The sequence below is a fragment of the Nerophis lumbriciformis genome, linkage group LG12 (genome assembly GCF_033978685.3).
Source record: "Nerophis lumbriciformis linkage group LG12, RoL_Nlum_v2.1, whole genome shotgun sequence".
NCBI classification, from domain to species: Eukaryota; Metazoa; Chordata; class Actinopteri; order Syngnathiformes; family Syngnathidae; genus Nerophis; species Nerophis lumbriciformis.
The window spans coordinates 7,571,897-7,599,540 of NC_084559.2; the positions used below are offsets into that span (position 1 = coordinate 7,571,897).

General features: G+C 40.2%; 1 protein-coding gene across 5 annotated transcripts in view; it reads right to left on the reverse strand.

Annotated features, from left to right (window-relative positions):
• cabin1 (calcineurin binding protein 1) overlaps positions 1-27,644 on the reverse strand; it is an 82,281-nt gene that overhangs the window by 9,736 nt on the left and 44,901 nt on the right. For all 5 annotated transcript variants that reach the window (XM_072914286.1, XM_072914287.1, XM_061985839.2 and 2 more), the window contains 3 exons: positions 20,849-20,923; positions 9,671-9,926; positions 3,430-3,594 (listed from right to left, as the gene is read on the reverse strand). In XM_072914286.1, the coding sequence (XP_072770387.1) occupies positions 3,430-3,594; positions 9,671-9,926; positions 20,849-20,923 (496 nt within the window). The remainder of the gene's footprint in view (positions 1-3,429; positions 3,595-9,670; positions 9,927-20,848; positions 20,924-27,644) is intronic.

Sequence of the window (27,644 nt, forward strand, 5' to 3'; positions counted from 1 at the left end):
AGTCCTTGCTGCTAAGATGATTGAAATCCCTCAGGAAGCTGGAAGTCTGCTGTTATTGAGCTGCAAGAGTAGGTCTCCAGTGTATTGGATTCTCGGATGCACTCCAGAATTAAGCCAGTCAAAGTCCTTAGAACAGAGAAAAGTAGGCGCTCCATTGCTCCGGATGTACAGTACAATAACTAAACGCACTTTGCACTTAAGATCAAAAGAAATCAGGCATAAAAACACGCAAAAATTCACTCAAACACACCTAGCAAGATGTCGAAAGACACACCTGCCGGTCAATGCATGCGCCTTAAGTAGACCTTTTGTGTGACAGGCACCATTTGGACAGAATTAAGGTATGTAAATAATCTTTTGTACCGGTATATATCTGCGGTTAATATATGCTTTTTTCTTCTACAATTTGGCGGGTGCGTCATCCGAATCGCGATTCTTATTCATCCCGACTCTAAATCAATTAATCATTTTCAAAAATGGATTTAAAAATAAAAAAATATTTTTTTATTAATTTTTTTAAATGTATTTTCTTAAGAATACACATTCAAAAAGATGCTGCTGCTGCGACTCGACTTCGGATAAATGGCAGAAGATGGATGGATGGATATTGCAAGAGTCGGTTTGAATCAACAATCGTGTTGAATGGAGACTGGATTGTGAAACCTATTGTCACCAGAGGAATCAGATGGAATTGTTAATTGCCCAAAGGTTCACACCTCCAGTGGCATGTTGTCATTCTCTGTCACGCACCAGCATGTGCTCGTGCCACAGGACAGTAACGTACCCAACTTGTGATTGGACGAGGTGGGCTGCACTTATGCATGCATGTAACAAAGGGCAACCACCACCTTGCACAATTGAATGAAAAAGATCAAGTTGAAATAGCAGTGGAACTAAAGCACAGAGTGACGTGCATGACTGCAGCAGGCCCAGCGGGGGTCAATGGAGGGAGTGACTCAGTCTTTGAATAGCTTGTGGAAGAATACCCTTAGTAATCACTTTTTTCACGCTTCAATCCATTATACAGCTGTAAAACTCTTCTTTTTTTTACACTTCATCAGCCCACCTTTACACATCTATCATGCGTCATAAAGTTCAGTTTGTATGTATTGTTTTTACTATACAGCACTTAACTTGAATTCCCTCCAGTGTGACACTTTACAATGTTCAATTGTTACGTAGAAATGTCTGTATCAGCCCATTAAGATTTGACCATGCTAATCAAGTCATCCAAGTTCATCCATCCATCCATCTTCTTCCGCTTATCCGAGGTCGGGTCGCGGGGGCAGCAGCCTAAGCAGGGAAGCCCAGACTTCCTTCTCCCCAGCCACTTCGTCCAGCTCTTCCTGTGGGACCCCGAGGCGTTCCCAGGCCAGCCGGGAGACATAGTCTTCCCAACGTGTCCTGGGTCTTCCCCGCGGCCTCCTACCGGTCGGACATGCCCTAAACACCTCCCTAGGGAGGCGTTCGGGTGGCATCCTGACCAGATGCCCGAACCACCTCATCTGGCTCCTCTCCATGTGGAGGAGCAGCGGCTTTACTTTGAGCTCCCCCCGGATGACAGAGCTTCTCACCCTATCTCTAAGGGAGAGCCCCGCCACCCGGCGGAGGAAACTAATTTCGGCCGCTTGTACCCGTGATCTTGTCCTTTCGGTCATAACCCAAAGCTCATGACCATAGGTGAGGATGGGAACGTAGATCGACCGGTAAATAGAGAGCTTTGCCTTCCGGCTCAGCTCCTTCTTCACCACAACGGATCGATACAGCGTCCGCATTACTGAAGACGCCGCACCGATCCGCCTGTCGATCTCACGATCCACTCTTCCCTCACTCGTGAACAAGACTCCGAGGTACTTGAACTCCTCCACTTGGGGCAAGATCTCCTCCCCAACCCGGAGATGGCACTCCACCCTTTTCCGGGCGAGAACCATGGACTTGGACTTGGAGGTGCTGATTCTCATCCCAGTCGCTTCACACTCGGCTGCGAACCGATCCAGTGAGAGCTGAAGATCCTGGCCAGATGAAGCCATCAGGACCACATCATCTGCAAAAAGCAGAGACCTAATCCTGCAGCCACCAAACCAGATCCCCTCAACGCCTTGACTGCGCCTAGAAATTCTGTCCATAAAAGTTATGAACAGAATGGGTGACAAAGGGCAGCCTTGGCGGAGTCCAACCCTCACTGGAAACGTGTCCGACTTACTGCCGGCAATGCGGACCAAGCTCTGGCACTGAGCATACAGGGAGCGGACTGCCACAATCAGACAGTCCGATACCCCATACTCTCTGAGCACTCCCCACAGGACTTCCCGAGGGACACGGTCGAATGCCTTCTCCAAGTCCACAAAACACATGTAGACTGGTTGGGCAAACTCCCATGCACCCTCAAGGACCCTGCCGAGAGTATAGAGCTGGTCCACAGTTCCACGACCAGGCCGAAAACCACACTGTTCCTCCTGAATCCGAGGTTCGACTATCCGGCGTAGCCTCCTCTCCAGTACACCTGAATTGACCTTACCGGGAAGGCTGAGGAGTGTGATCCCACGATAGTTAGAGCACACCCTCCGGTCCCCCTTCTTAAAGAGAGGAACCACCACCCCGGTCTGCCAATCCAGAGGTACCGCCCCCGATGTCCACGCGATGCTGCAGATTCTTGTCAACCAAGACAGCCCCACAGCATCCAGAGCCTTAAGGAACTCCGGGCGGATCTCATCTACCCCTGGGGCCTTGCCACCGAGGAGCTTTTTAACTACCTCAGCAACCTCAGCCCCAGAAATAAAAGAGCCCACCACAGACTCCCCAGGCACTGCTTCCTCATAGGAAGACGTGTTGGTGGGATTGAGGAGGTCTTCGAAGTATTCCCTCCACCGATCCACAACATCCGCAGTCGAGGTCAGCAAAACACCATCCCCGCCATACACGGTGTTGATAGTGCACTGCTTCCCCTTCCTGAGACGGCGGATGGTGGTCCAGAATTGCTTCGAAGCCGTCCGGAAGTCGTTTTCCATGGCTTCCCCGAACTCCTCCCATGTCCGAGTTTTTGCCTCTGCGACCGCTGAAGCCGCAGACCGCTTGGCCTGTCGGTACCTGTCCGCTGCCTCAGGAGTCCTATGAGCCAAAAGAACCCGATAGGACTCCTTCTTCAGCTTGACGGCATCCCTCACCACCGGTGTCCACCAACGGGTTCTAGGATTACCGCCACGACAGGCACCAACTACCTTGCGGCCACAGCTCCAATCAGCCGCCTCGACAATAGAGGCGCGGAACATGGTCCATTCGGACTCAATGTCCAGCACCTCCCTCGTGACATGTTCAAAGTTCTTCCGGAGGTGGGAATTGAAACTCTCCAAGTTGATGCTTGTAAATATGAACAAATCAGTAAAATGATTGTGTTCAAGCTAAAAGGTTTGACTGTAATACAATTCTGACCTGCACAATGCTGCGTACTGCTGCTGCTACATGTGGCCGTTTCTTCCCGGAACCAGCCTGCCGCCGTTTCCTGCACCTGCGAAACCGTGGCCAGCTTCATCTGTTGACAAAGGTGTGATTCCTGCTGCCGGTACAACAGTCCCTCAGTGGGCTCCTCACGCTCCTCTGTGGGGTCAAAAAGCAAACAGATCTATGTTTATTTGGAATAAATGATTATATCACATAATAGCAAAACACCAGCCTGCTTTTTCATGGGCTTGATGCCAATATTAGTTCCTCTAAAAGCAGAAACACACCATCAGACGTATTAGACTGACAAGATCCAATAGTTTTAATGAAATAATCAACAATGCAATGTTGTGATGACAAAGCATCGATGTGTATTCCAAAAGCCACTGACAAACTCTAAAGCAATTTTACACTTGACAAAAACCTTTTAAGGTCCAGACTGAGAAAAACAACTCTCCAGCAGCTCAGATGAACCTAAAAAGAAAAGCTTTGATACACTTTCAAGCTTGTTCGATCATCGTTTCTGAAGCTGAGGTTAGCTGGAGAAAGAAGTGAAATATTGACACAGTGGATTGTTATGTGCACTGCATTTACTCAACAACTTCTAAGGTCATCCAACTTGTATTAGGTTGCCAAAATGTTAATAACCTGACTTAACTCAATTTTAGGACAGACTTGTTCTTTCTTATAAAGGTGCATGAAAGTTGGCAAAACTAAAAGGTCAACAATAGAGGCGGGGGAAATGATTGTTTCTTAGGACAATCCTGAATCCATAGACAAACATCCAAATATCCATTAATTAGGTTAGTTAAATAAAATGTGGGGTATACCAGAGGTGTGGACTCGAGTCACATGACTTGGACTCGAGTCAGACTCGAGTCATGAATTTGATGACTTTAGACTCGACTTGACAAAATGTAAAAAGACTTGCAACTCGACTTAGACTTTAACATCAATGACTTGTGACTTCACTTGGACTTGAGCCTTTTGAATTGACATGACTTGACATGACTTGCTACTTTCCCCAAAACCCAAAGATGAAAAAGTTATTCGGGAGCGCTCCGTATTTTTCATTGTGTACTTGTCTATCAGCGTTGCGTGTGTCAGCTGGTGTGCTCTCAGTACAACAGCCAATCAAATTAGATCTACTTTGTTTTCATCACACAGCATTCATCCAATCAAATTGCAGGACAACCAACGAAGAAGACATGTCCAAACCACACGCCAGTGAACACAAAATGATGCCTAAAATAATTTCGTTTGGGTATAAAAATGACGAGGTGGTCAACACAAAACGGTTTGCAGTATGCAACACATGCGGTTCCAAAATGACTGATGGAGAGGCAACAACTTCCAACTTCGTCCGGCATTTGAAGTTGCACAAAGAACGGTAAGTTTTGAATGTAAGATAACGTTTATTGGCTAAGTAACGTGACTTTTATTTGCTGTGTAGTTAAATCAGTGAGGCTGTAAACTCACTGCTAACGTTATAACGTTATTGCAAACACGGGAATCTGTTGCAGTTCACTACCTTATTCATACTTTTTGTTCAGTGATTTTTTTTAAGCAGGGTTACGTTAGTCAATATATCACACGTAACGTTAGACGGCGGTCAGCAGCACCGCGTATTTTAGCCACCTAAAAAAAGACAAAAATAGTCAAATAAAGGTCAGTTAAAATGTATACTATATTATGAATATGTGTACCGTTTTAGCTAGCTTTCTGACATACTGTTGGTTGTTTACCTCAGTGGTCCCCAACCACCGGGCCGCGGCCCGGTACTGGTCCGTGGATCGATTGGTATCGGGCCGCACAAGAATTTTTTTTTTTTTTTTTTTTTTTTTTAATTAAATCAACATAAAAAACACAAGATACACTTACAAGTAGTGCACCAACCCAAAACAACTCTCTCCCCCCTTTTGTTCTGGGCATTGAACATGAAGACTCTTCCTTCACTGTTCCGAGTGGCCATGAGAGTCTTGGCAGTGCCTGCCTCCAGTGCTCCAGTGGAGCGAGTTTTCAGCCATGGTGGCATCATACTACGCCCCCATCGTGCACAAATGACTGACAGACTCTTGGCTAATTTGGTCTTTTGCAAATGCAATGCAGCATAGGGCCCTGACATATAAAAAGTACAACTTTTTTGTTATGTTCACGTATATGTCATGTTTTTTCAATGTTAACACTTTTGTACAAATAAGTACATTTGCACTTTATTTTTCAATGTGTTTGTTCTGTAAAGGAATGAGTTAATGTTTAAAATGACTGGTTAATAGTGCTATTATAAAGTGCAATGTCAGCACAATTTTCTTTCCTGCAATTTAAAATGCACTTGTTTTAATAAATAAATACAGCGTTTGAAAAGCATACACAATCTGTGTTAATATATTAGTCTGTGGTTAAAAGGACTTGAAAGGACTCGAAACTCAAAATGCAGGACTTAGGACTCGACTTGAGACTTTCCAGTCTTGACTTTGGACTTGACTCGGGGCTTGCCTGTCTTGACTCGGGACTTGACTCGGACTTGAGGGCAAAGACTTGAGACTTACTTGTGACTTGCAAAACAATGACTTGGTCCCACCTCTGGGGTATACTAATAATATACATACACATATTAATAATCAATTATATAATAATGATAATAAAATGGCATATTTTAAAAATATATCAATAATTGACTTATAATCTAAATTGTAGCTCCTTAATCGTAATTGAATTGTGAGGTGCCCAAAGAAAGACAGTCAATGTTATTTTTGATATAAAATGATTTAAAAAGTATTACTCTCTATTATAGTGAAGTCACAAACAACCGAAGTCTGCAAACGTTGGCCAAAAGAAAAAGAAAAAAAACAATTGCCCAGACATTGTTTAGAGAAGGACTATCTATATTGGGCCGTCCAGTCGTCTGCTGTGATGTAAAGGATAATGACTTCATTATAAAACTGGCTACTGTCGGCCATAAGCACACAAAAGCAACAAAATGATCTCTTTTTTTCTTGACAGTCAATCGCCCTCACTCACTCACACTCTCGTGCACCTACACACACACATTACTGTTGTAATCAACTCTTTATGAAATAACTGAAACCTTGAAATATCAATTGATTTTTGCTCTATGCAATGATTGCAATTGTTTGCATGGGTCAGAATTATAGTATAAAGGGTATTTGTACTCAAAAAATAGTTAGTGAAGTAAAATAAATACCAGTTGACATTATTCTTATCCCCACAACAAATGTGTATCTTTTTTGTTAGAGTGTATACATTTTGTGCAAAAGCTAAACTTTTAAATTACTTCCTTCTCACAAAATTGTATGTAAATATACCGGTTGTTAAAGTCTGGAAATGATGGGTTATCGGTTCAAATGTCCATTATTGTGCATCCTAAATCATTTGTAAACAACTTTGTTTGAAAGTCATAAATACTTTGTCATTAATCACTTGTTTTGTAATAAGTTAGCTCGTGCCAAAATCTGTGAAAACTGCAGATGATTATTTTGGTTAAACAATTCCATTTGTAAAAAGACTATGTATTACACTGAGTAATATAGAGCAGCTTTTTGTTCTGGGAAATGTGCTGGAGAGTTATATTAGTTCATTTTGTAATACACCCTGTTCAAAAGAAATCCCGAATGGAAAAAAGATCTATCAATAATTGTTAAATAATTCAATGGTATTCAAATTGAACCATAAGCACACCCCTGGTAATGATGTAGTAATGTTCTTTTAACTTCATTTAAATGACGTATTCATGACTTAAGTGTGTAAAATAATGATGGTTCATTCAATTGGCAGATTTGCATTGAGTGCTGCTTCCCTATTATATGCAGATAGAGTAGTGTACTGTATTGTATACCAGAGTACTGTATTGTATACCAGAGGACTGTATTGTATGCCAGCAGTTTTCTAATTGTGAGGCCGCAGAAGACTGAGGAGGAGGTATAGCTGCTACACATTTTTACAATCTGTTGACTTCAGTTATGTTAAAAGCCAATTGGAATGCTTTTTTAGTAGGAGTGGGCTGATTGATACCAAGGGTAGTATCAGTATTGGATTGATTGTGATTTTGGATATTTTTTAATTCGCTCTCAGTTAAAATATGTTAGTCTTGTCCTACATTGTTATATTATATATAGCACAGTGGAAAAAGCATCATATTGATGCTATTTAACACCATCTAGTGGCATTATTTGTCAGTAAGTATTCCATCTATCCATTTTCTATACCGCGTATCCTCACAGGTGTGCTTGCACCAACACTGCCAGGTTTGGGTTGCTTGATTGAGATTCGCTGAATACATTAAAAAGTGAATTCACCAACCCCAAACCACAAAAACCATCCTAAAATGAACTACAATCATGACGCAGTAACGTCAGGTTGTCATGTAACAGATCTGTATCAGTGCAAGGGCGCCCTCTACTGGTCAGATCACTTACAACAAGGGAGATTCAAAGCTAAGGGTTTGAGGCCTTGCTTGAAGAGAAAGGAAACAGGCCCAAATGACAAACTTGGAGTGCAGCTGACAGCCGTCTTGAGGAAGTGATGTCACTCTACCTGTGTGTTGTAGGAAGTACATGGCTGCTGTGATGTCACTCTACCTGTGTGTTGTAGGAATGACATGGCTGCTGTGATGTACCGTATTTTCCGCACTATAAGGCGCACCTAAAAACCACAAATTTTCTCAAAAGCTGACAGTGCGCCTTATAACCCGGTGCGCTTTATATATGGATTAATATTAAGATTCATTTTCATAAAGTTTCGGTCTCGCAACTACGGTAAACAGCCGCCATCTTTTTTCCCCGTAGAAGAGGAAGTGCTTCTTCTTCTACGCAAGCAACCGCCAAGGTAAGCACCCGCCCCCCATAGAACAGGAAGCGCTTCTTCTTCTACTGTAAGCAACCACCCGCCCGCGTAGAAGAAGAAGAAGCGCGCGGATATTACGTTTCATTTCCTTTGTGTGTTTACATCTGTAAAGACCACAAAATGGCTCCTACTAAGCGACAGGTTTCCGGTTCATGAAAAGACGCAATCTCTCCATCCGCACACGGACTACTATTTCACAGCAACTGCCTAAAGACTTTCAAGAAAAGCTGGCTACTTTCCGTGCATATTGTAAAAACAAGATAGCTGAAAAAAAGATCCGGCCAGAGAACATTATCAACATGGACGAGGTTCCACTGACTTTTGATATTCCTGTGAACCGCACTGTGGATACAATGGGAGCACGTACGGTGAATATTCGCACCACAGGGAATGAGAAGTCATCCTTCACTGTGGTTCTAGCTTGCCATGCTAATGGCCAGAAACTTCCACCCATGGTGATATTCAAAAGGAAGACCTTGCCAAAAGAGACCTTTCCAGCCGGCGTCATCATAAAAGCTAACTCGAAGGGATGGATGGATGAAGAAAAGATGAGCGAGTGGTTAAGGGAAGTTTACGCGAAGAGGCCGGGTGGCTTTTTTCACGCAGCTCCGTCCATGTTGATATACGACTCCATGCGCGCCCACATCACGCTGGTTTTTAATATATTATTAAAGTTTGACTGACCTATCTGACTGTTTTTTTGACATTCCTTTAGCGCAGTTAGATGCGGCTTATAACACGGGGCGGCTTATAGGTGGACAAAGTTTTGAAATATGCCGTTCATTGAAGGCGCGGCTTATAACCCAGGGCGCCTTATGGTGCGGAAAATACGGTAACTCTACCTGTGTGTTGTAAGAAGGACACGGCTGCGGTGATGTCACTCTACCTGTGTGTTGTAGGAATGACACGGCCGCCCTCTCCCCTCTCTGACGGACATCTACACCTCCCGCTGCCTCAACAGAGCCAGTGCCATCATCAAAGACAGCACCCACCCTGGCTCTGACCTGTTCCACCTGCTGCCCTCTGGGAAGCGCTACAGGTGCATTAAAACCAAAACAAACAGGCTAAAGAACAGCTTCTTCCCCAGGGCCATAACCATCCTGAACGGACTGCCCCATTGTCCCTCATAACTGCCTTCTCTTCGGTGCAATAACCCATTCCACCAACCACCCTGTTTTTGTTTTGTTTTTTCATGTATATATTCATTTCACACCATATTCATTGCACTTCTACATTTTTTAAATTTTTATACATTTGCACATTGTTTTTCTAGCATGCACACATCGCACTGTATGGAATGGTCTCAATCTCGTTACCTTGCGTAATGACAATAAAGATGATTTTGATTCTGATTCTGATGTCACTCTACCTGTGTGTTGTAGGAAGGACATGGCTGCTGCTGCTGCAGGATGGCAAACTGCTCTCCTGTGCGGAGACTGATCATGGAAGCCCGACGTTTGAGGTCTTGACAACTTGCTCAGGGGCTCAAACAGCACTTTGGCTTGGCCGTCTTGGGTGGACAGTGGATGGCACGTGGCGTGGCTGATCAAGACCGGCGTTGGTAGGGAGGCAGGGAAGAAGAGGTCTCTGGTGTATTTAGGCGTGCTGGGGGCATCACATGCGGTCTGCAGGAGACACAAGAAGGAGGGTCATCACTCAGACCTCTGCTAAACTTTGCTCAACTTCAGAGAAATGATCATTCCTAAAGACCTCTCTGGCCAAGGGCCCAAACAAACATTGATTTGGAATGCATTTGCAGACACAGAGTTGTGTTTCTGCTCCGTAGATTCTGAGATGACCACGGCTCTGAATCCTCACTGACAAATCTGTGGATGTTTTTTTGGAGGAGCACTTGCCAAATACAAGAGCTGCACAAACAACCTGTGACAACAGCGGCTCTGCTCCCACAGGCGCTGCCATGGCAACAGCGAAGCACTGTTTGCAGAAATGAATACCTTCTCCACTTCTACTTTTAAAATGGATGACAAGTTATAGGATTTTCCAACAATTTAAAAAGCCAGAAGACAAAGTTGAAGGATCTTGACGATATGTGTTGTTTAGTACAGGCAAACTCATCAAGCTCCCATGCAAGTGTCCTCTGTAACTGCTGGCATGTCAAGTTGAAGCACGCCAGGAGAATTGGACTGCAGAAATCAGGCAAATTGCAAATGAAGAGGCGCAGCCTTCCAGAAACAACACAGCAGAGTCAGGAGCCTCACGCATGCACAAGCTTTGATGATTCACCGAGTCATGAATCATCAGCACAAGAAATACCAATGTGCCAGCTCAACGGGTGATGGAAGATCTGTACCTAACACAATTACAGTTGCCACATGCTGCTTGTTTGAGGACTGATTGATTAAGTTGAGTATTCCAATATTATTATTGTGATTGATTCTCACACTAAACTGAGATGACCAACACATGTTTTGATCAAATAAAACAGACAATTAGTAGGATTACACTAAAATACAAAATCTATTATTCCCACTTACGGTAACTTTGTCAAAAAGGTGGCATATAGAAAAAGGAAGAAAATATTACATTTTAGTGAGGATCTAATAAAAGAACAAGTACAAGAAAGTATCATTACAGCTTGAATCATCAAATGAAACAGTCCCACCTACTTAATGCCATCCCTTGTCTGTCTGGCATCCTTAGTGATCCAGGAAATAGCCTGCTAACTAACTAACTAACTAACTAACATCATCATCATCAATCTTTATTGCAGACCTTAAGATCCATTAAACATATAAAAACACAATACAAAACATTAAAACATTAAAAACAAAACAATAAAAGATAAAGCCCAAAAGTCAGTTTCTGACATACATAATATACAACACACCATTTCTTTCAATTCAGCCAAGGTGAAAAGTGGCAAAGTGAGGTTGTAGCTATATGTGGTCTTTAAAATAATGCTAAAACAACATAGCTAATGGTGGCTGGTGACTTTTTCACTGTACCATGTGTGATAAAGTTAAGCGCTTTAAAGAAGGTATCCAAAAGTGTATTGTTTTTTATATACACGGTATATGTTTGTGCATTTACTGTCATTTCAATATAAGCATTCTGAGTTGCTACCTTTCTTCACATGCACAAAAATATATTGGCATACTTGCCAACCTTGAGACCTCCAATTTCGGGAGGTGGGGGGTGGGTGCGGGGGGCGTGGTTGGGGGCGTGGTTAAGAGGGGAGGAGTATATTTACAGCTAGGATTCACCAAGTCAAGTATTTCATATATATATATATATATATATATATATATATATATATATATATATATATATATATATATATATATATCCCTGCGACCCCGAAGGAAATAAGCCGGTAGAAAATGGATAGATGGATGGATGGATATATATATATATATATATATATAAGAAATAATTGACTTTCAGTGAATTCTAGCTATATATATATATATATATATATATATATATATATAAAAGAAATAATTGACTTTCAGTGAATTCTAGCTATATATATATATATATATATATATATAAGAAATAATTGACTTTCAGTGAATTCTAGCTATATATATATATATATATATATATATATATATATATATAAATAAAAGAAATACTTGAATTTCAGTGTTCATTTATTTACACATATACACACACATAACACTCATCTACTCATTGTTGAGTTAAGGGTTGAATTGTCCATCCTTGTTCTATTCTCTGTCACTATCTTTCTAACCATGCTGAACACCCTCTCTGATGATGCATTGCTGTGTGGCACGCACAAAAGTGCTTTCATCAAATGCACTAGATGGCAGTATTGTCCTGTTTAAGAGTGTCACAACATTGCTGTTTACGGCAGACGGACTGCTTTACTGTAGACGTTCTTTATACTGTGGGAAAGCGGACTCAGGTCCGCATGGAGCTGGAGGGGGCGTGGCCTCCAGCTCCGCTTGAATTTCGGGAGATTTTCGGGAGAAAATTTGTCCCGGGAGGTTTTCGGGAGAGGCGCTGAATTTCGGGAGTCTCCCGGAAAATCCGGGAGGGTTGGCAAGTATGTATATTGGATACAAACAACCTGAAAAAATAATAATGTTTAAGTGTTTTTTTCTTGTTCCTGTTTAGTCTGAACTTGCTTCTTTGGACTCCTGTCTGCTTTAGACACAAATACTGAAAAGGCCGCTCTGAGAGGAGTGTTTTTCTTTTCTGTGTGCATTCGTTCAATACAGAAAAAGCTGTCAGAAAGCTGCGTCCTCCAGAAATTGCACTTTGAAAATGAGATGCATCAAAATAATCATTGTAGAAAAGTATCTGGGTTCAGATCTGGACCACAGTTCCCCTTTAGAAGGCCTCTGAACTAGTTAATGTTGTGTATGAGAAGTAATGGAACCTTAAGCAACTTCACACCTTGTCAGCAACCAGCAGAGGGTGCAAGTAGTTTGCTGCCTACATTGTACAAACTGAAAGGTAATCAGGAAGAGGATCTTTGTTGATATGGACACAAATCACATAAATCACACCACAGGAGATGTGGATGCTGTTTTGCTGGAGGAAATAAAACCCAGCTGTGCGTCTTTTCATGCTCAGCGTCACACAGGCGCATGGCACTCTGTACGTGTGTGGGCTTGAAAGAACGCACAGACGTGGAAAAAGCACAAACAAATGTTTCATGTTGAAGCCAAGAGCACCAAGGAGTCTCCTCAGATTTGCTAGCGCAGGACGTGAGCAGGCGGCACAAAGATAACCACATAGCCAGCTGGTAGATTAGACTGCACAACAAGATGGTCAACACCACTCTTTTATAAAGATGTAAAGGATAAGGCACTGAATAGTGAAAAGGTTTGAAATATCCAAAAATATTGATAGAAAAATACCAGTTTTTCTATTCAATGTCTGCTCAGATTCATTGCACATAGCCAGTGCACATGTGCTGCTCTGCTGAGATCAATGACATAATGGGAACTAGTGAGTGAGGATCAAGTGCCAAAAGGGAAGTTCACTAGGTTATATTTAGCTCTGGCATCTACTTGAGTAAGTCTGGGAATTACCAAATTATTCATCAGTTTGGCATATTTCACCCCATGATACGCAACACTAAATTGGCCTTAGTGTGTGGATGTGAGTGTGAATGTTGTCTGTCTATCTGTGTTGGCCCTGCGATGAGGTGGCCACTTGTCCAGGGTGTACGCCGCCTTCCGCCCGATTGTAGCTGAGATAGGCTCCAGCGCCCCCCGCGACCCCAAAGGGAATAAGCGGTTGAAAATGGATGGATGGATGGATGGATACACAATCATTTTCCACATGCTGAATACAAGCACATGTTCATTCTACAACCTACTATTTTGGCAGAAGAATTACCGTATTTTTCGGACTATAAGTCAGTTTTTTTCATAGTTTGGCCGGGGGTGCGACTTATACTCAGGAGAAACTTATGTGTGAAATTATTAACACGCTAGCGTAAAATATCAAATAATATTATTGATCTCATTCACGTAAGAGACTAGACGTATAAGATTTCATGGGATTTAGCGATTAGGAGTGACAGATTGTATAGCATGTTCTATATGTTATAGTTATTTGAATGACTCTTACCATAATATGTTACGTTAACATACCAGTTGGTTATTTATGCCTCATATAACTTACACTTATTCAGCCTGTTGTTCACTATTCTTCATTTATTTTAAATTGCCTTTCAAATGTCTATTCTTGCTGTTGGCTTTTATCAAATACATTTCCCCCAAAAATGCGACTTATACTCCAGTGCGACTTACATATATATGTTTTTTTTCCTTCTTTATTATGCATTTTCGGCCGGTGCGATTTATACTCTGGAGCGACTTATACTCTGAAAAATACGGTAAGAAAAGATGCTATTAGTAGCCTCTTTGCTGAATATTTTCCATTCTATTAATCCAGAATCAGTTATTGGTAGAGTCACTGATGATAGGGCCTGGCTCATAATTTATGTCCAGGCCTAATCCACTCATCTGAAAAAAACCTGGTTTGGACCATGTTATAAAAAAGTATAGAATATCAACACAACACTACTTGTTTTAAGGGGAAACAACAATTATAGATGTTGACAGTACTGAGTAATAATTATGGTTTCACAATTATCAAGGTTATCATTCATTGATCATTTCACTCCTAAAAATTTATAAAATCACAGACACTCCCTAGAGATTTGGAGATGTTATTACTGTCAGAAATACCAGTAATCAAATAACAATATAATAACAGTGCAAAGTAATACATACAAAAAAGTATTATCAATAATAAATTCATAATTGTATTATTAATATAAGACTAAGGTTAATTGTATTGATCCCCCAGGAGAAAATGTTGCTAAACTCAAGTGTTATTGTCATCAATTGTCATCCATGCCTTGATTCATTTGTATCATCTTTTTCATGCTGCGTTAATAATAACTGGAATGCACATAATTAGATCCCATTGTATAGTGCTGTTATTCTACAAGTTTGTGATGGTATGTTAGTGTTTTACACTTGCTATATTCACTTAAAATGTCTATAGTGTATTCAACACAGACAGGAAGAAGCAATCTCTAACGTTAAATGAAGCCCTTGACAGGAGTACTTATTGCTGTTTGTTTACACTGAAAAGACTCAATAAATGATAAATGATAAATGGGTTGTACTTGTATAGCGCTTTTCTACCTTCAAGGTACTCAAAGCGCTTTGACACTACTTCCACATTTACCCATTCACACACACATTCACACACTGATGGAGGGAGCTGCCATGCAAGGCGCTACCAGCACCCATCAGGAGCAAGGGTGAAGTGTCTTGCTCAGGACACAACGGACATGACGAGGTTGATACTAGGTGGGGATTGAACCAGGGACCCTCGGGTTGCGCACGGCCACTCTTCCACTGCGCCACGCCGTCCCAATGCTAAGTTATATTCTTTAAAACAAAATCATACAGTATATCATAACAGTAATCATTTCAGAAAGAATCGTACGTCTGCTTGCTGTCTGTGCCTTATAATTATTTGAGTAAATAAAACCCAGGAAGACAAAATCATTTGTCTTTGTGGCGGTCAACCCCTCCAGATCCCACCACAGGATTTACAGAAAGTAGGGGTGAGCAGAGCCCACAAAAGGAGCCTCCTCATTGGCCGACGCGATATATAGTGAAGCGTGTGCACGGTGCAAATTTGTTTTCAGTAAAGCATGGCTGCCAAACACCCACCTGGAAAGATCACAATATGCTACAGGGGAAGATATCCCCGGAGAATTGTAGCATGCTACACTACGAGCTACATGGCAAAAGTAGCGTGCTACATTAAAGTTACATTTAACTGCATTTCTATCTATGGGCTCACATGTATAATATCAAATTGACCCAATAAGGGTCCGTTACAGTACTATTAACTATCTGTCATTTAGCTGGGGACACCCTACAACTACCTCGAGGGTTCCCCACTGTATGTATTTATTTAGTTTGTCTTTTCTTTGGCCCACCTCTATAATGTTATTCACTATCTCTGCCGACAGTAAAAAAACAGCATCTATCTATATCTTGACAAACCAAAACTTTTGACTTGTGTGTTGTTTGGGAACAGTTGGTAATGGTTATGTGCAGTCAAACTTGTCATGAGCGCAACTCACCCTAATGTGTGTTCCACCTGTTAGATGAAGAGAGTAGGTATTAGAGATGCGCGGATAGGCAATTATTTCATCCGCAACCGTATCACAAAAGTCGTCAACCATCCGCCATCCACCCGAACCAACATTTTATCAAAACCACACCCGTCCGCCATCCACCCGTTGTTATATATCTAATATAGACAATGCAAGGCATTAGTGAGGTTATAAAGCTTTTGCCTGTTAAAGAAAGGAGACTGATCCAATGCAGCAGAGACATTCAATGAGTGCCACGCATTAATATCTCTTGGCCACGCATTAGTGGCTAAGAGATATTAATGCGTGATAATATTATTTATCATTATTATAATATTATTGTCATTTCCATTAAGAAAGTGTTGACTATTGTTGCCAATGCCCTCAGATCAGGAGTGCGTTCCTCACACTTTGTGTGCGCAGTTGCAGCAAGCAGAACGAGGCTTTTAAGAAGTTAAAAAAATGTTTTAGAAAGACTAGGCCTATATTTTCGTTAGGTAAAAAAAATGTTCTGAATTTATTTCAATGAATATTAACTTGTTAACGTTATAATGCTCAAATAGGGACGAGGGCGGGGTGCACAGTGAAGCGGTGAACAATTTCGCGACAAAGATTAACCTTTATTGATTGATCTGCAGCCATGACAACATATCAGACAATCTCCATTGTCAACGACAGGCAGGAAAATAAAGATAAACACATAGCCTGTGTTGTAAGCATAGGCATATACGTTTTTAAGTTGAAATAAAAAAATAAATAAAAAATGTGCCTCATAAGCCTTAGGCTGTCAATCACGCGCACAAACTTAAATCATACAATAACATATGTATGTCATCCCTATTTAAACAAAAATAAATAAAATAAATAATAATAATAAATTACCTGCAACTTATTGGCCAAGGCAAATAGCTGAAGGGGGGAAAAAATCAAACCCACCAGACTGCACTTTATCATCAAACTTGAATTATAATGAAAATAGACGGTCGCGACAAACAAAGCAGGCTAAATAGCCTTACATTGTCGCCAATCGGAGATGCGCTTCACTTGAAAGCGAGGCCAAATAATTATTCACACATAGTAGTATATCTCCAATAGAAAAAAAACACAATAAACAACGCAATTGCCTTAATTCCTTTGCATTGTAGTGCGCCCAAACAACACGTAACCATCAAAATTATTTAGCTGACCGAACTCAATATAGGTTGGACATGGGCTTATTTGGTATAGCCTATAGGTAACGTAGACTAATTCGTTTAACATATTCAACCGTATGTCTACTTACTTTTTTTTTGTTAGCACTATGCAGGAATAAAATGGCATCTACAGTGCCAGGATTCATGCGAGAGCGCCTGGCCTCTAAAATGCGCCCTGCTGCGCTGAAGGAGCGCTTACTTGCGCCACTTGTTGCTGGGACGCGGTGCTATCTTTTTCTTTTTTTCTTCTTCTCCTGTTGTGTTGTGTTGTGCTGCAGTGCCTGATGAATAATTGACTGTTTCAAAGAGTGCTGCTCATTTTTCGTATGTGGGTAACAACATTTAACTATGTATATATATTTCCGAATTGGTTCAACCGCCCGCATCTATTTAAAATCTATTTTTACCCGCCCGACCCGCGGTTTATCCGCAGACTCCGCGGTTGTGTCCGCAAACCGCGCATCTCTAGTAGGTATGATTTTGGTTTACAGAGTAAACAACTAAAAACTAAGGTTTTTGTGCTTTGTCTTCTCTAAACGCATGCATCTGTCTAAATATGGCTAAGGACATGCATGTTTGTGGGTTTCTTACATGTCGTCTTCATCACTAAAGGTAAAATCTAATCTGCAAAAATACATAATTTCATTCCGATCCATCCATCCATTTTCTACCACTTGTCCCTTTTTGGGGTTGCGGGGGGTGCTGGAGCCCATTCTGATCGTTACATTTAACTACATCACATCTACGGTATTTATAATTATGGATTGAGGCTTGCAAAGACATATTCTTATGTTACCTGACTCTGTTTGGACAATCCAACGTAAGCAGTAATGACCTTTGATTCCATTTCACCAGTCAAACAAGCACAAAGTACAGCTGTAGGAAGCGGAAATAGGTCAGTATTTTTTTAAGTATTTGATAAAATAGAGACCCAAGAGACCTAATGTTCCCAAAGAAGACACTTTAATGACGTGACATGGCACTGGCTGTTTGAGAGAACTGCTGAACAGAAACCACCTAAAACAGTTGACTAAAAAAAAAGATCTTTTTGCATGTCTCTGATGATCCTAATAACCACAAGTATTATTTAAACACATTAAAAGATTACCAACAACATCCAAAAGCAGCGGAAAGTTACCCTTATCTGTTGAGTTACTAGCGTTAGCTTATTAGCTTGTAGCATTATCGTCTTCTACTGTATTTCCATCTAACATAGCTAAAGAAGTTGAAATGACCACGATGGTCCCCTAGTATACGAGAGGCACACTTTGTATGGCAGGTCACATTACAGATACTACAACTTCATATGTAGCTGTGAAAATAGAAGAAACGGACTTATTTGCCAATTCAGTCGAATTTAGTACATAGAAATGTACTGACTGTAAAAAGTGACATGACGTCAGACAGGGCAGCAAAACAATCTTCAATGATTACTTTTAAACTAACACAAATAATATTGGTATCATGTGCTGTCATTTGTGTCAGTAGAAATGTTCATTTCAGCTCACAGGCATTCTACTTCCAACTAGAGAAAACATGTTGAAGTCAATTGTAAATGAATTTTGTGTTTCACTTGAGTAGTTTTTACACAGAATACCTTTTTACTCTTACTCAAGTCATTATTGAGTCATATTTTTCTACCATAGCGGTACTCTTATTTGACTACAAGTTTTGGGTACTCTACCCACCTCTGCATATTGGACGCATTAGATCCTTTGGCCACGAGTTTCTTTTGGCAAGTTTAGCAAATGAGTGAGCCATCATCTTCAATGACTCCCTGGTCATTTTTTAAGTACTGGACATGTTCCCACACTGCCATCTCCAGCTTTCTTTGTGTGTGGGAAGACTTCACTGCTATGTCCTGCTGCCGTTTTTAAGCATACTACATACCTGCCAACTTTTGAAATCAGAAAAACCTAGTAGCCAGGGTCCAGGGGCCGCAGGCCTCGGTAGGTCCAGGACAAAGTCCTGGTGGAGGGTTCAGGGCCTCGCCCCCCGACGCAAAATGATTGATTGCATTCAGACAGGTTAAAATGTTGCTAAAACCATCACTTTTCTATCAGTCACAGTGACTTTTCAAAACAAAAATATTACAGCAAAAATCATATGGGTTGATTGACATGTTTATTCTGTAAGCTAACTTCAATAGTTTGAAATTATTTTGACAGTTAATGCCAGTTATCCTGTCAACCTTTCACAAGACTTCAATTTGTTCATTGAAAGTATAAACACTTTTTACAGTAAACAAATGGTAAAACAGTACTAAACAATTCCATTAAAAAAAAAATTGGTGTCATTATTAACTTTCTGTCCAAGCTTGTATAATCTACTGCCTTGTTCAATTGTAGAAAATATTATGTGCCTAAAATTCACATTTCTATCACAATGATCATACTGTAAACATGGTAAGCTAACTTCATTAAAATTAATAGTCCTGTCAATAGCATGGAATTACAATTCAAATGTAGTTTTTTTGTAACCCTTTCAAAAGAATTCAAAATATGAAAAATTAATGACAATTAATTGAAGCCATCAGACACTTGAAAAGTGGCACATCACATCTCTAATGTAATCATTTGAACTTTTCAACAGAAATAGCACTGCAAAAATATTAAGGACATACTTCTGTATTTTGGTAGTTATGCTGTCAACATTTAACACGATTTCTTCAACTTGGACTTGAAAGCATAAATAGTATAAACACTTTTAACAGTATAACAGTACTAAACAATTCCAATAGATAACATTGGTGTCATTACCTTTTTGTGGCTAAAATCCAAATTTAGCAACGGCATTAGACTTGTGTTTTTTTGTCCCAACGTGGTCTTTTACATCGCTAATTCCTCCGTGTCCGATCGAAAAATCTTGTCTGCACAAGGTGCAATTCGCGTAGTTTTCACCCTTTTTGGAACGGATAATTATTCCCGGATAGGCTTTTGAATATTCTTCACGGAATGACTGCAGTTTTCTTTTCGGTTTAAGACTCGTTTGCGATTTTTCTCCGGCTGATTCCATGATCGTTCGCTCGTTTGGAAACAATGGCAACTGGTGCCTCGTGCTTGGCAGCGGTGCTATAAATAGCCTCGCGCATGGCATTCGGAATGGCTCGATAGGAAGTTACGGGAAGCAGTGTCGATTGTGATTGTTGTTACGCGATTTCGTGAATAAAACTTAAAAAAATAATAATAATTTAATTAATGAAAAACCGTATTTTTTATCACTGCAACCGTAACCCGGAATAGGTTGATGAAAACCGTACTAATTACGGGAAAACCGGAGTAGTTGGCAGGTATGCTACTTATATTATTATAAATATACCAAGGATGCAGGAAAAATGGTTAAAACCCCTGTCAAACCATACCAATCATCAACGATTCAAGCCACTTGAGATTGTTTTTTGTCAGCAGTGCACTGATTGAAAGTGATTTTGCACACTGCTCAGTAATAGGCATGGTGATTGCTTCCAGCTAAATAATAGCTCCAAAAACAACTACACAATGTCCCCTTGTGATAGTTGTATGTTGTTGTTTCAAGTCACTTATTTATTATTAGGTAACACTCTGGCCTTTAAAAACAGAAATCTTGGAAGCTCAACAGGGGTGTGGCGTGAAGTAAGACCGAACTGACCGTGTGACTGGGTAATGAATGTGTGCACCACAGGGGTGCAAAGAATGTGTGCACCACAGGGGTGCGAAGAAGCAGTGAAATAAGAACGATGAGTTGTCTGTACCTGTCTTTGGGTAGAAGTAGCCAGCTGAATCTGGCAAAACTTCACAGCTTGGTCCAGAGCCACATCCTCATCAACCTAAAGTAAGAGAACAGTGAGAATAGCCACATTAGAACACTTTCCATCTTATACCTGCTTGTGCAAAATGTATTATTTTACAATGTATGCATGCATATTGCATGTCAATGTCCATAGCATGATTATGTGCTTTGATTAGGGAGTTCTTGATTTGAGCACCAGTGCAGCAAGGCTCTGCTGTGACTGGACGTTTGGTATGTGGGTGTTGTCAAGCTCAGCTGCAGCAAAACATGCTGCAATTAACAGTAATCATGTTCAAACAGCTGTTGTGTTCTACAAGCCTGTTGAGGGATAGCAGATGAGATATTTTGCATTGTATGTCCTTCAATTGTTTTGATGTCAATCGCTTGACAAGACATTCCTCTGCTTTCAATTCATTTCAAACTACTTTTAAACATGTTTCATTACTACGGTACTCTTTTATAAGACTGTAATGGTACACGTATTCATTTTGTTGGTACATGGCCCAGCTTTGTATCCATTTCCCACATTGTACACATGTCAAGCAGGGCAATAGAATTCAATGTAGAAATACACCTGTGCCTAAAAGCAGACAAAAAGGTGAGACATTTCTGCGTAGAAACAAAGATCTAGGCGGACGTGCAGCCTAGGCCAGGGCTAGAGGGAGTTTTGGCTGGAAAAAGGGACGGGCGACATGGCCTACATTACCAGGGCCGGCCCGTGGCATAGGCCGTATAGGCAAATGCTAAGGGCGCTGTCCATCAGGGGGCGCCACACCAGTGCCACAAATGTTGGAGAAAAAAAAAAAAAAAAAAGTTGATACTATTATTTCTAAATACAAAAAATAATCCCACGTTAATTAAAATGCAAAGTAAAGCCTATTTAATAGAAATATTATTTGTTACAACATTAGCTCCCCCCGCACGGTGCGCCCCCTCCCTTCCCGTATCATGACTCTTTTTGGACGTCACCACATCAAAAAAATCAACACAAGATGTCAAAACGGCCAAAACTGTCAGGTGCCCAGGGAAGAAAAAAGAGAAAAGAAGAGGAGGAGAAACGAGAAAAGACAGAGGTAGCAGGTAGGTAACGTTAGCCTACATGAAATTATTTGTCTGTTACAGAATGTGATAGTAACCTGGCTTTTTAGCATTAAGCTAATGTTACATGATTCGGCAATTGCTAATCAATAAATAGCTAGTTCTGTTTTAACGTCGGGTTAATATTGTGGAGGGGGCTAAATTGTTATGGAAAATAATAATGTAACGTTAGGTAATTACAGTACTCCCACCTTACATTCCTCAGGGACATTTGTATTAGATCTTTTAAGCAGGTGTTTTTTGTTTACATTGTTATTGCCTTCTGGTTAGCTAATGTTTGCCCTGCAGGTAATAGTCACTTTTCCACCCCTTTATATATTAGGTATAGTTGTAAGTAAAAAAAAAAAGGTCAAAGACAAAGCTATTCGGTTTCTTGTGAGTATATACACTTCAATGCCGATGTGGGGGGGCGCCACCTAAAATCTTGCCTAGGGCGCCAGATTGGTTAGGGCCGGGCCTGTACATTACAATATATATTGCAGTCCCTTGTATCACAATATATTGTTTGGCATATAAATGAAAATAGAAGCATTTCAAAACAGGTTATAAACATATTTGGTAACATATTGCATCATTTCCGGTTGCAATATTTTCTCAAAACATTTAGTAATCTACTTGATTATTTACTGTTAATAGATGGTTACTTTTTGTGATAGCATGGTTCTATACACTTCTGTTAAAATGTAATTAGCACTCATTCTTTTGTTGTTTGGATACCTTACATTAGCGTGGGTGGGGATGGGAATTGAAAGCCGGTTCTTGTTTAGAAATGGCTCCTACCATTCCTTACCATGAATTGATTAACGTGGACCCCGACTTAAACAAGTTGAAAAACGTATTACCATTTAGTGGTCAATTGTACAGAATATGTACTGTACTGTGCAATCTACTAATACAAGTTTCAGTCAATCAATCAATCCTAATGCTGGGAATCTTTTGCCAGTTTTGTTAAGGATTCCCTTCTGGATACCTGTGGCCGTGTGTGACGTCACCACTCACAGCGCGGAAGTGGCACAAAAGCTGGAGAGTTATTCACGAGAAATTGGAATTTGGCAAAAGAGCTTTTGGTATTGCTGCTCCATGGAATGCATTGCAGAAACTCTGAACTACTTCCATTTGGACACTTCCGTTCTATCCTGAGGTTTTTAAAAGGTGTCAATCTAAATGGTTTTACTGTTTTATATTAAAATGTATGTCTTAACGTATTACTTTTCTGAAACTGCTCTGTGACATGTGCTGGTCACCCTTGTGAAAGAGATTTTGATCTCAATACATTTCTTGTCTGGTTAAATAAAGCTTGTAAATGATGACAACAGGGCAAATTGCATTACTTACAAAGTGGATACTTCTTCAAAGAGAGTAAATACTACCGAAACATTAACACACATAGAAGGTGAAAAATGACGCGTTGTTGATCCCGTCCGAGCCAGAAGTGAATCTCCACCAGCAGCAGTGTTGTACTGCAAATAACTTTCCTGTCCTGTGAACATCTCATTGTAAAAGCTGCTATTATTAAATGTCTGCATGAAATGTATACTTCTTCACACCTCTACCTCTATGAAAATTGGTCTTGACAGCAGAGCCACCATAGTGAGTCAGAAAAATCTCATAATTCCTTAAAAAAAAAAAGATACACATATTTTTCTGTAAAATAACGGTTAATGTTTATAGCTGATAGTTGCAGAATTGCTGATGTAGTTTTAATTTAGAGCGGTCAGCTCATATATTCTTTTAAAGATAATCATTTTAGGTGTTGTTTTTCCTACAGTAGACTATTAATTGTATTGTTGTATTATAATATACTATTATACTATGGTTATTTTCACATTTTGAGTCCTGACCCAGGCACCCCGAGGAGGTTGTGGTCCTCTTAAGACCTCACTGTTGAGTTTGTAAATAAATGTTTCTTTTAAACTAAACAATGTTAACGCTAATCAACTTGTTTGCCATCCTTTTATCCAAATGGGAATCGATAAAGAATTGAATCATTAAGCAGATTTGAAAATGGAATTGGAATTGTAAAAATCTTAACAATTCCAATCCCTAGTTTTGCCCGATATTACAAATTTGGGTATTAATCGAATGCCAAGTGGATACAGGGTCAGCATCAGTCATACCAATAATCATACAAAAACATTTCCAGAGTCTTTTGATCACAAAGTGGACCAACACCAGCAGATGACATGGCACCCCAAACCATCACCCAACCATGCAAATTTTGCATTTCCTTTGGAAATCGAGGTCCCAGAGTCTGGAGGAAGACAGGAGAGGCACAGGATCCACGTTGCCTGAAGTCTAGTGTAAAGTTTCCACCATCAGTGATGGTTTGGGGTGCCATGTCATCTGCTGGTGTCGGTCCACTCTGTTTCCTGAGATCCAGGGTCAACGCAGCCGTCTACCAGCAAGTTTTAGAGCACTTCATGCTTCCTGCTGCTGACCTGCTCTATGGAGATGGAGATTTCAAGTTCCAACAGGACTTGGCGCCTGCACACAGCGCAAAATCTACCCGTGCCTGGTTTACGGACCATGGTATTTCTGTTCTAAATTGGCCCGCCAACTCCCCTGACCTTAGCCCCATAGAAAATCTGTGGAGTATTGTGAAAAGGAAGATGCAGAATGCCAGACCCAAAAACGCAGAAGAGTTGAAGGCCACTATCAGAGCAACCTGGGCTCTCATAACACCTGAGCAGTGCCAGAAACTCATCGACTCCATGCCACGCCGCATTAACGCAGTAATTGAGGCAAAAGGAGCTCCAACCAAGTATTGAGTATTGTACATGCTCATATTTTTCATTTTCATACTTTTCAGTTGGCCAACATTTCTAAAAATCCCTTTTTTGTATTAGCCTTAAGTAATATTCTAATTTTGTGACACACGGAATTTTGGATTTTCATTTGTTGCCACTTCAAATCATCAAAATTAAATGAAATAAACATTTGAATGCATCAGTCTGTGTGCAATGAATAAATATAATGTACAAGTTACACCTTTTGAATGCAATTACTGAAATAAATCAAGTTTTTCAAAATATTCTAATTTACTGGCTTTTACCTGTATTGGCTGGAAAAAGGGACGGGCGACATGGCCTACATTACAATATATATTGCAGTCCCTTGTATCACAATATATTGTTTGGCATATAAATGAAAATAGAAGCATTTCAAAACGGGTTATAAACGTATTTGGTAACATATTGCGTCATTTCCGGTTGCAATATTTTCTCAAAACATTTAGTAATCTACTTGATTATTTACTGTTAATAGATGGTTACTTTTTGTTATAGCATGGTTCTATACACTTCTGTTAAAATGTAATTAGCACTCATTCTTCTGTTGTTTGGATACCTTACATTAGCTTGGGTGGGGAAGAAAATTGAAAGCCGGTTCTTGTTTAGAAATGGCTCCTACCATTCCTTACCATGAATTGATTAACGTGGACCCCGACTTAAACAAGTTGAAAAACGTATTACCATTTAGTGGTCAATTGTACGGAATATGTACTGTACTGTGCAATCTAATAAAAGTTTCAATCAATCAATCAATCCTAGTCCTGGGAATCTTTTGCCAGTTTTGTTAAGGATTCCCTTCTGGATACCTGTGGCTGTGTGTGACGTCACCACACACAGCGCGGAAGTGGCACAAAAGCTGGAGAGTTATTCACGAGAAATTGGAATTGGGCAAAAGAGCTTTTGGTATTGCTGCCCCATGGAATGCATTGCAGAAACTCTGAACTACTTCCATTTGGACACTTCCGTTCTATCCTGAGGTTTTTAAAAGGTGTCAATCTAAATTGTTTTACTGTTTTATATTAAAATGTATGTCTTAACGTATTACTTTTCTGAAACTGCTCTGTGACATGTGCTGGTCACCCTTGTGAAAGAGATTTTGATCTCAATACATTTCTTGTCTGGTTAAATAAAGCTTGCAAATGATGACAACAGGGCAAATTGCATTACTTATAAAGTGGATACTTCTTCAAAGAGAGTAAATACTACCGGAAACATTAACACACACACAGAAGGTGAAAAATGACGCGTTGTTGATCCCGTCCGAGCCAGAAGTGAATCTCCACCAGCAGCAGCAGTGTTGTACTGCAAATAACTTTCCTGTCCAGTTAACATCTCATTGTAAAAGCTGCTATTATTAAATGTCTGCATGAAATGTATACTTCTTCACACCTCTACCTCTATGAAAATTGGTCTTGACAGCAGAGCCACCATAATGAGTCAGAAAAATCTCATAATTCCTTAAAAAAAAAAAAACTACACATATTTTTCTGTAAAATAACAGTTAATGTTTATAGCTGATAGTTGCAGAATTGCTGATGTAGTTTTAATTTAGAGCGGTCAGCTCATATATTCTTTTAAAGATAATCATTTTAGGTGTTGTTTTTCCTACAGTAGACTATTAATTGCATTGTTGTATTATAATATACTATTATATTATGGTTATTTTCACATTTTGAGTCCTGACCCAGGCACCCCGAGGAGGTTGTGGTCCTCTTAAGACCTCACTGTTGAGTTTGTAAATAAATGTTTCTTTTAAACTAAACAATGTTAACGCTAATCAACTTGTTTGCCAGCCTTTTATCCAAATGGGAATCGATAAAGAATTGAATCATTAAGCAGATTTGAAAATGGAATTGGAATTGTAAAAATCTTAACAATTCCAATCCCTAGTTTTGCCCGATATTACAAATTTGGGTATTAATCGAATGCCAAGTGGATACAGGCTCAGCATCAGTCATACCAATAATCATACAAAAAAATTTCCAGAGTCTTTTGATCACAAAATCCGTAAAAAAAACACAAGATGGCAGTGTACCAATATCAATTAATATTATTATTAAATCATTTCCGTTTACCCTTTTACTAAATACAAAAAGTATATTAAGTCAATAGTGCCAAATAAGTAAACAAAAGCAAAAACTACTATTGGCTCTTATTTCCTAAGTTTGTAAACAAAACAAAAAAAAATAAAAAAAAATAACAGTGTCAGTATACAGTTAAATGATAAATGATAAATGGGTTGTACTTGTATAGCGCTTTTCTACCTTCAAGGTACTCAAAGCGCTTTGACACTACTTCCACATTTACCCATTCACACACACATTCACACACTGATGGAGGGAGCTGCCATGCAAGGCGCTAACCAGCACCCATCAGGAGCAAGGGTGAAGTGTCTTGCTCAGGACACAACGGACATGACGAGGTTGGTACTAGGTGGGGATTGAACCGGGGACCCTCGGGTCGCGCACGGCCATTCTTCCACTGCGCCACGCCGTCCCTAGTTGATACTATATTGTCAGTGACACTGAACTCGTTATCATTACAGTTGATATTTGTATTGATCCGCGCAGCTCTGTTTACATCCAAGAGCGCTAGAAATAATATTTGCCGCCATTGAGGCGAGGATTAAGGATTTAGAAACTGTACTAGCGAGAATGGTTGACGACTTTGTTTGCTCCTCACATTTAAATTTGCAGGACACGGCTTGAATGTGTCCACAACATGCATTATCACAATATAACCATAGTATTAAAAGCTCCATCATCAGCAACATTTACATCGTATATTGTCTTTATCACGCAACCTTACTTGACATTATTGTAAAAAGGTGGCTTTTAAAATATGAGGCAAGAGCAGGCTAAGAAATGCTTT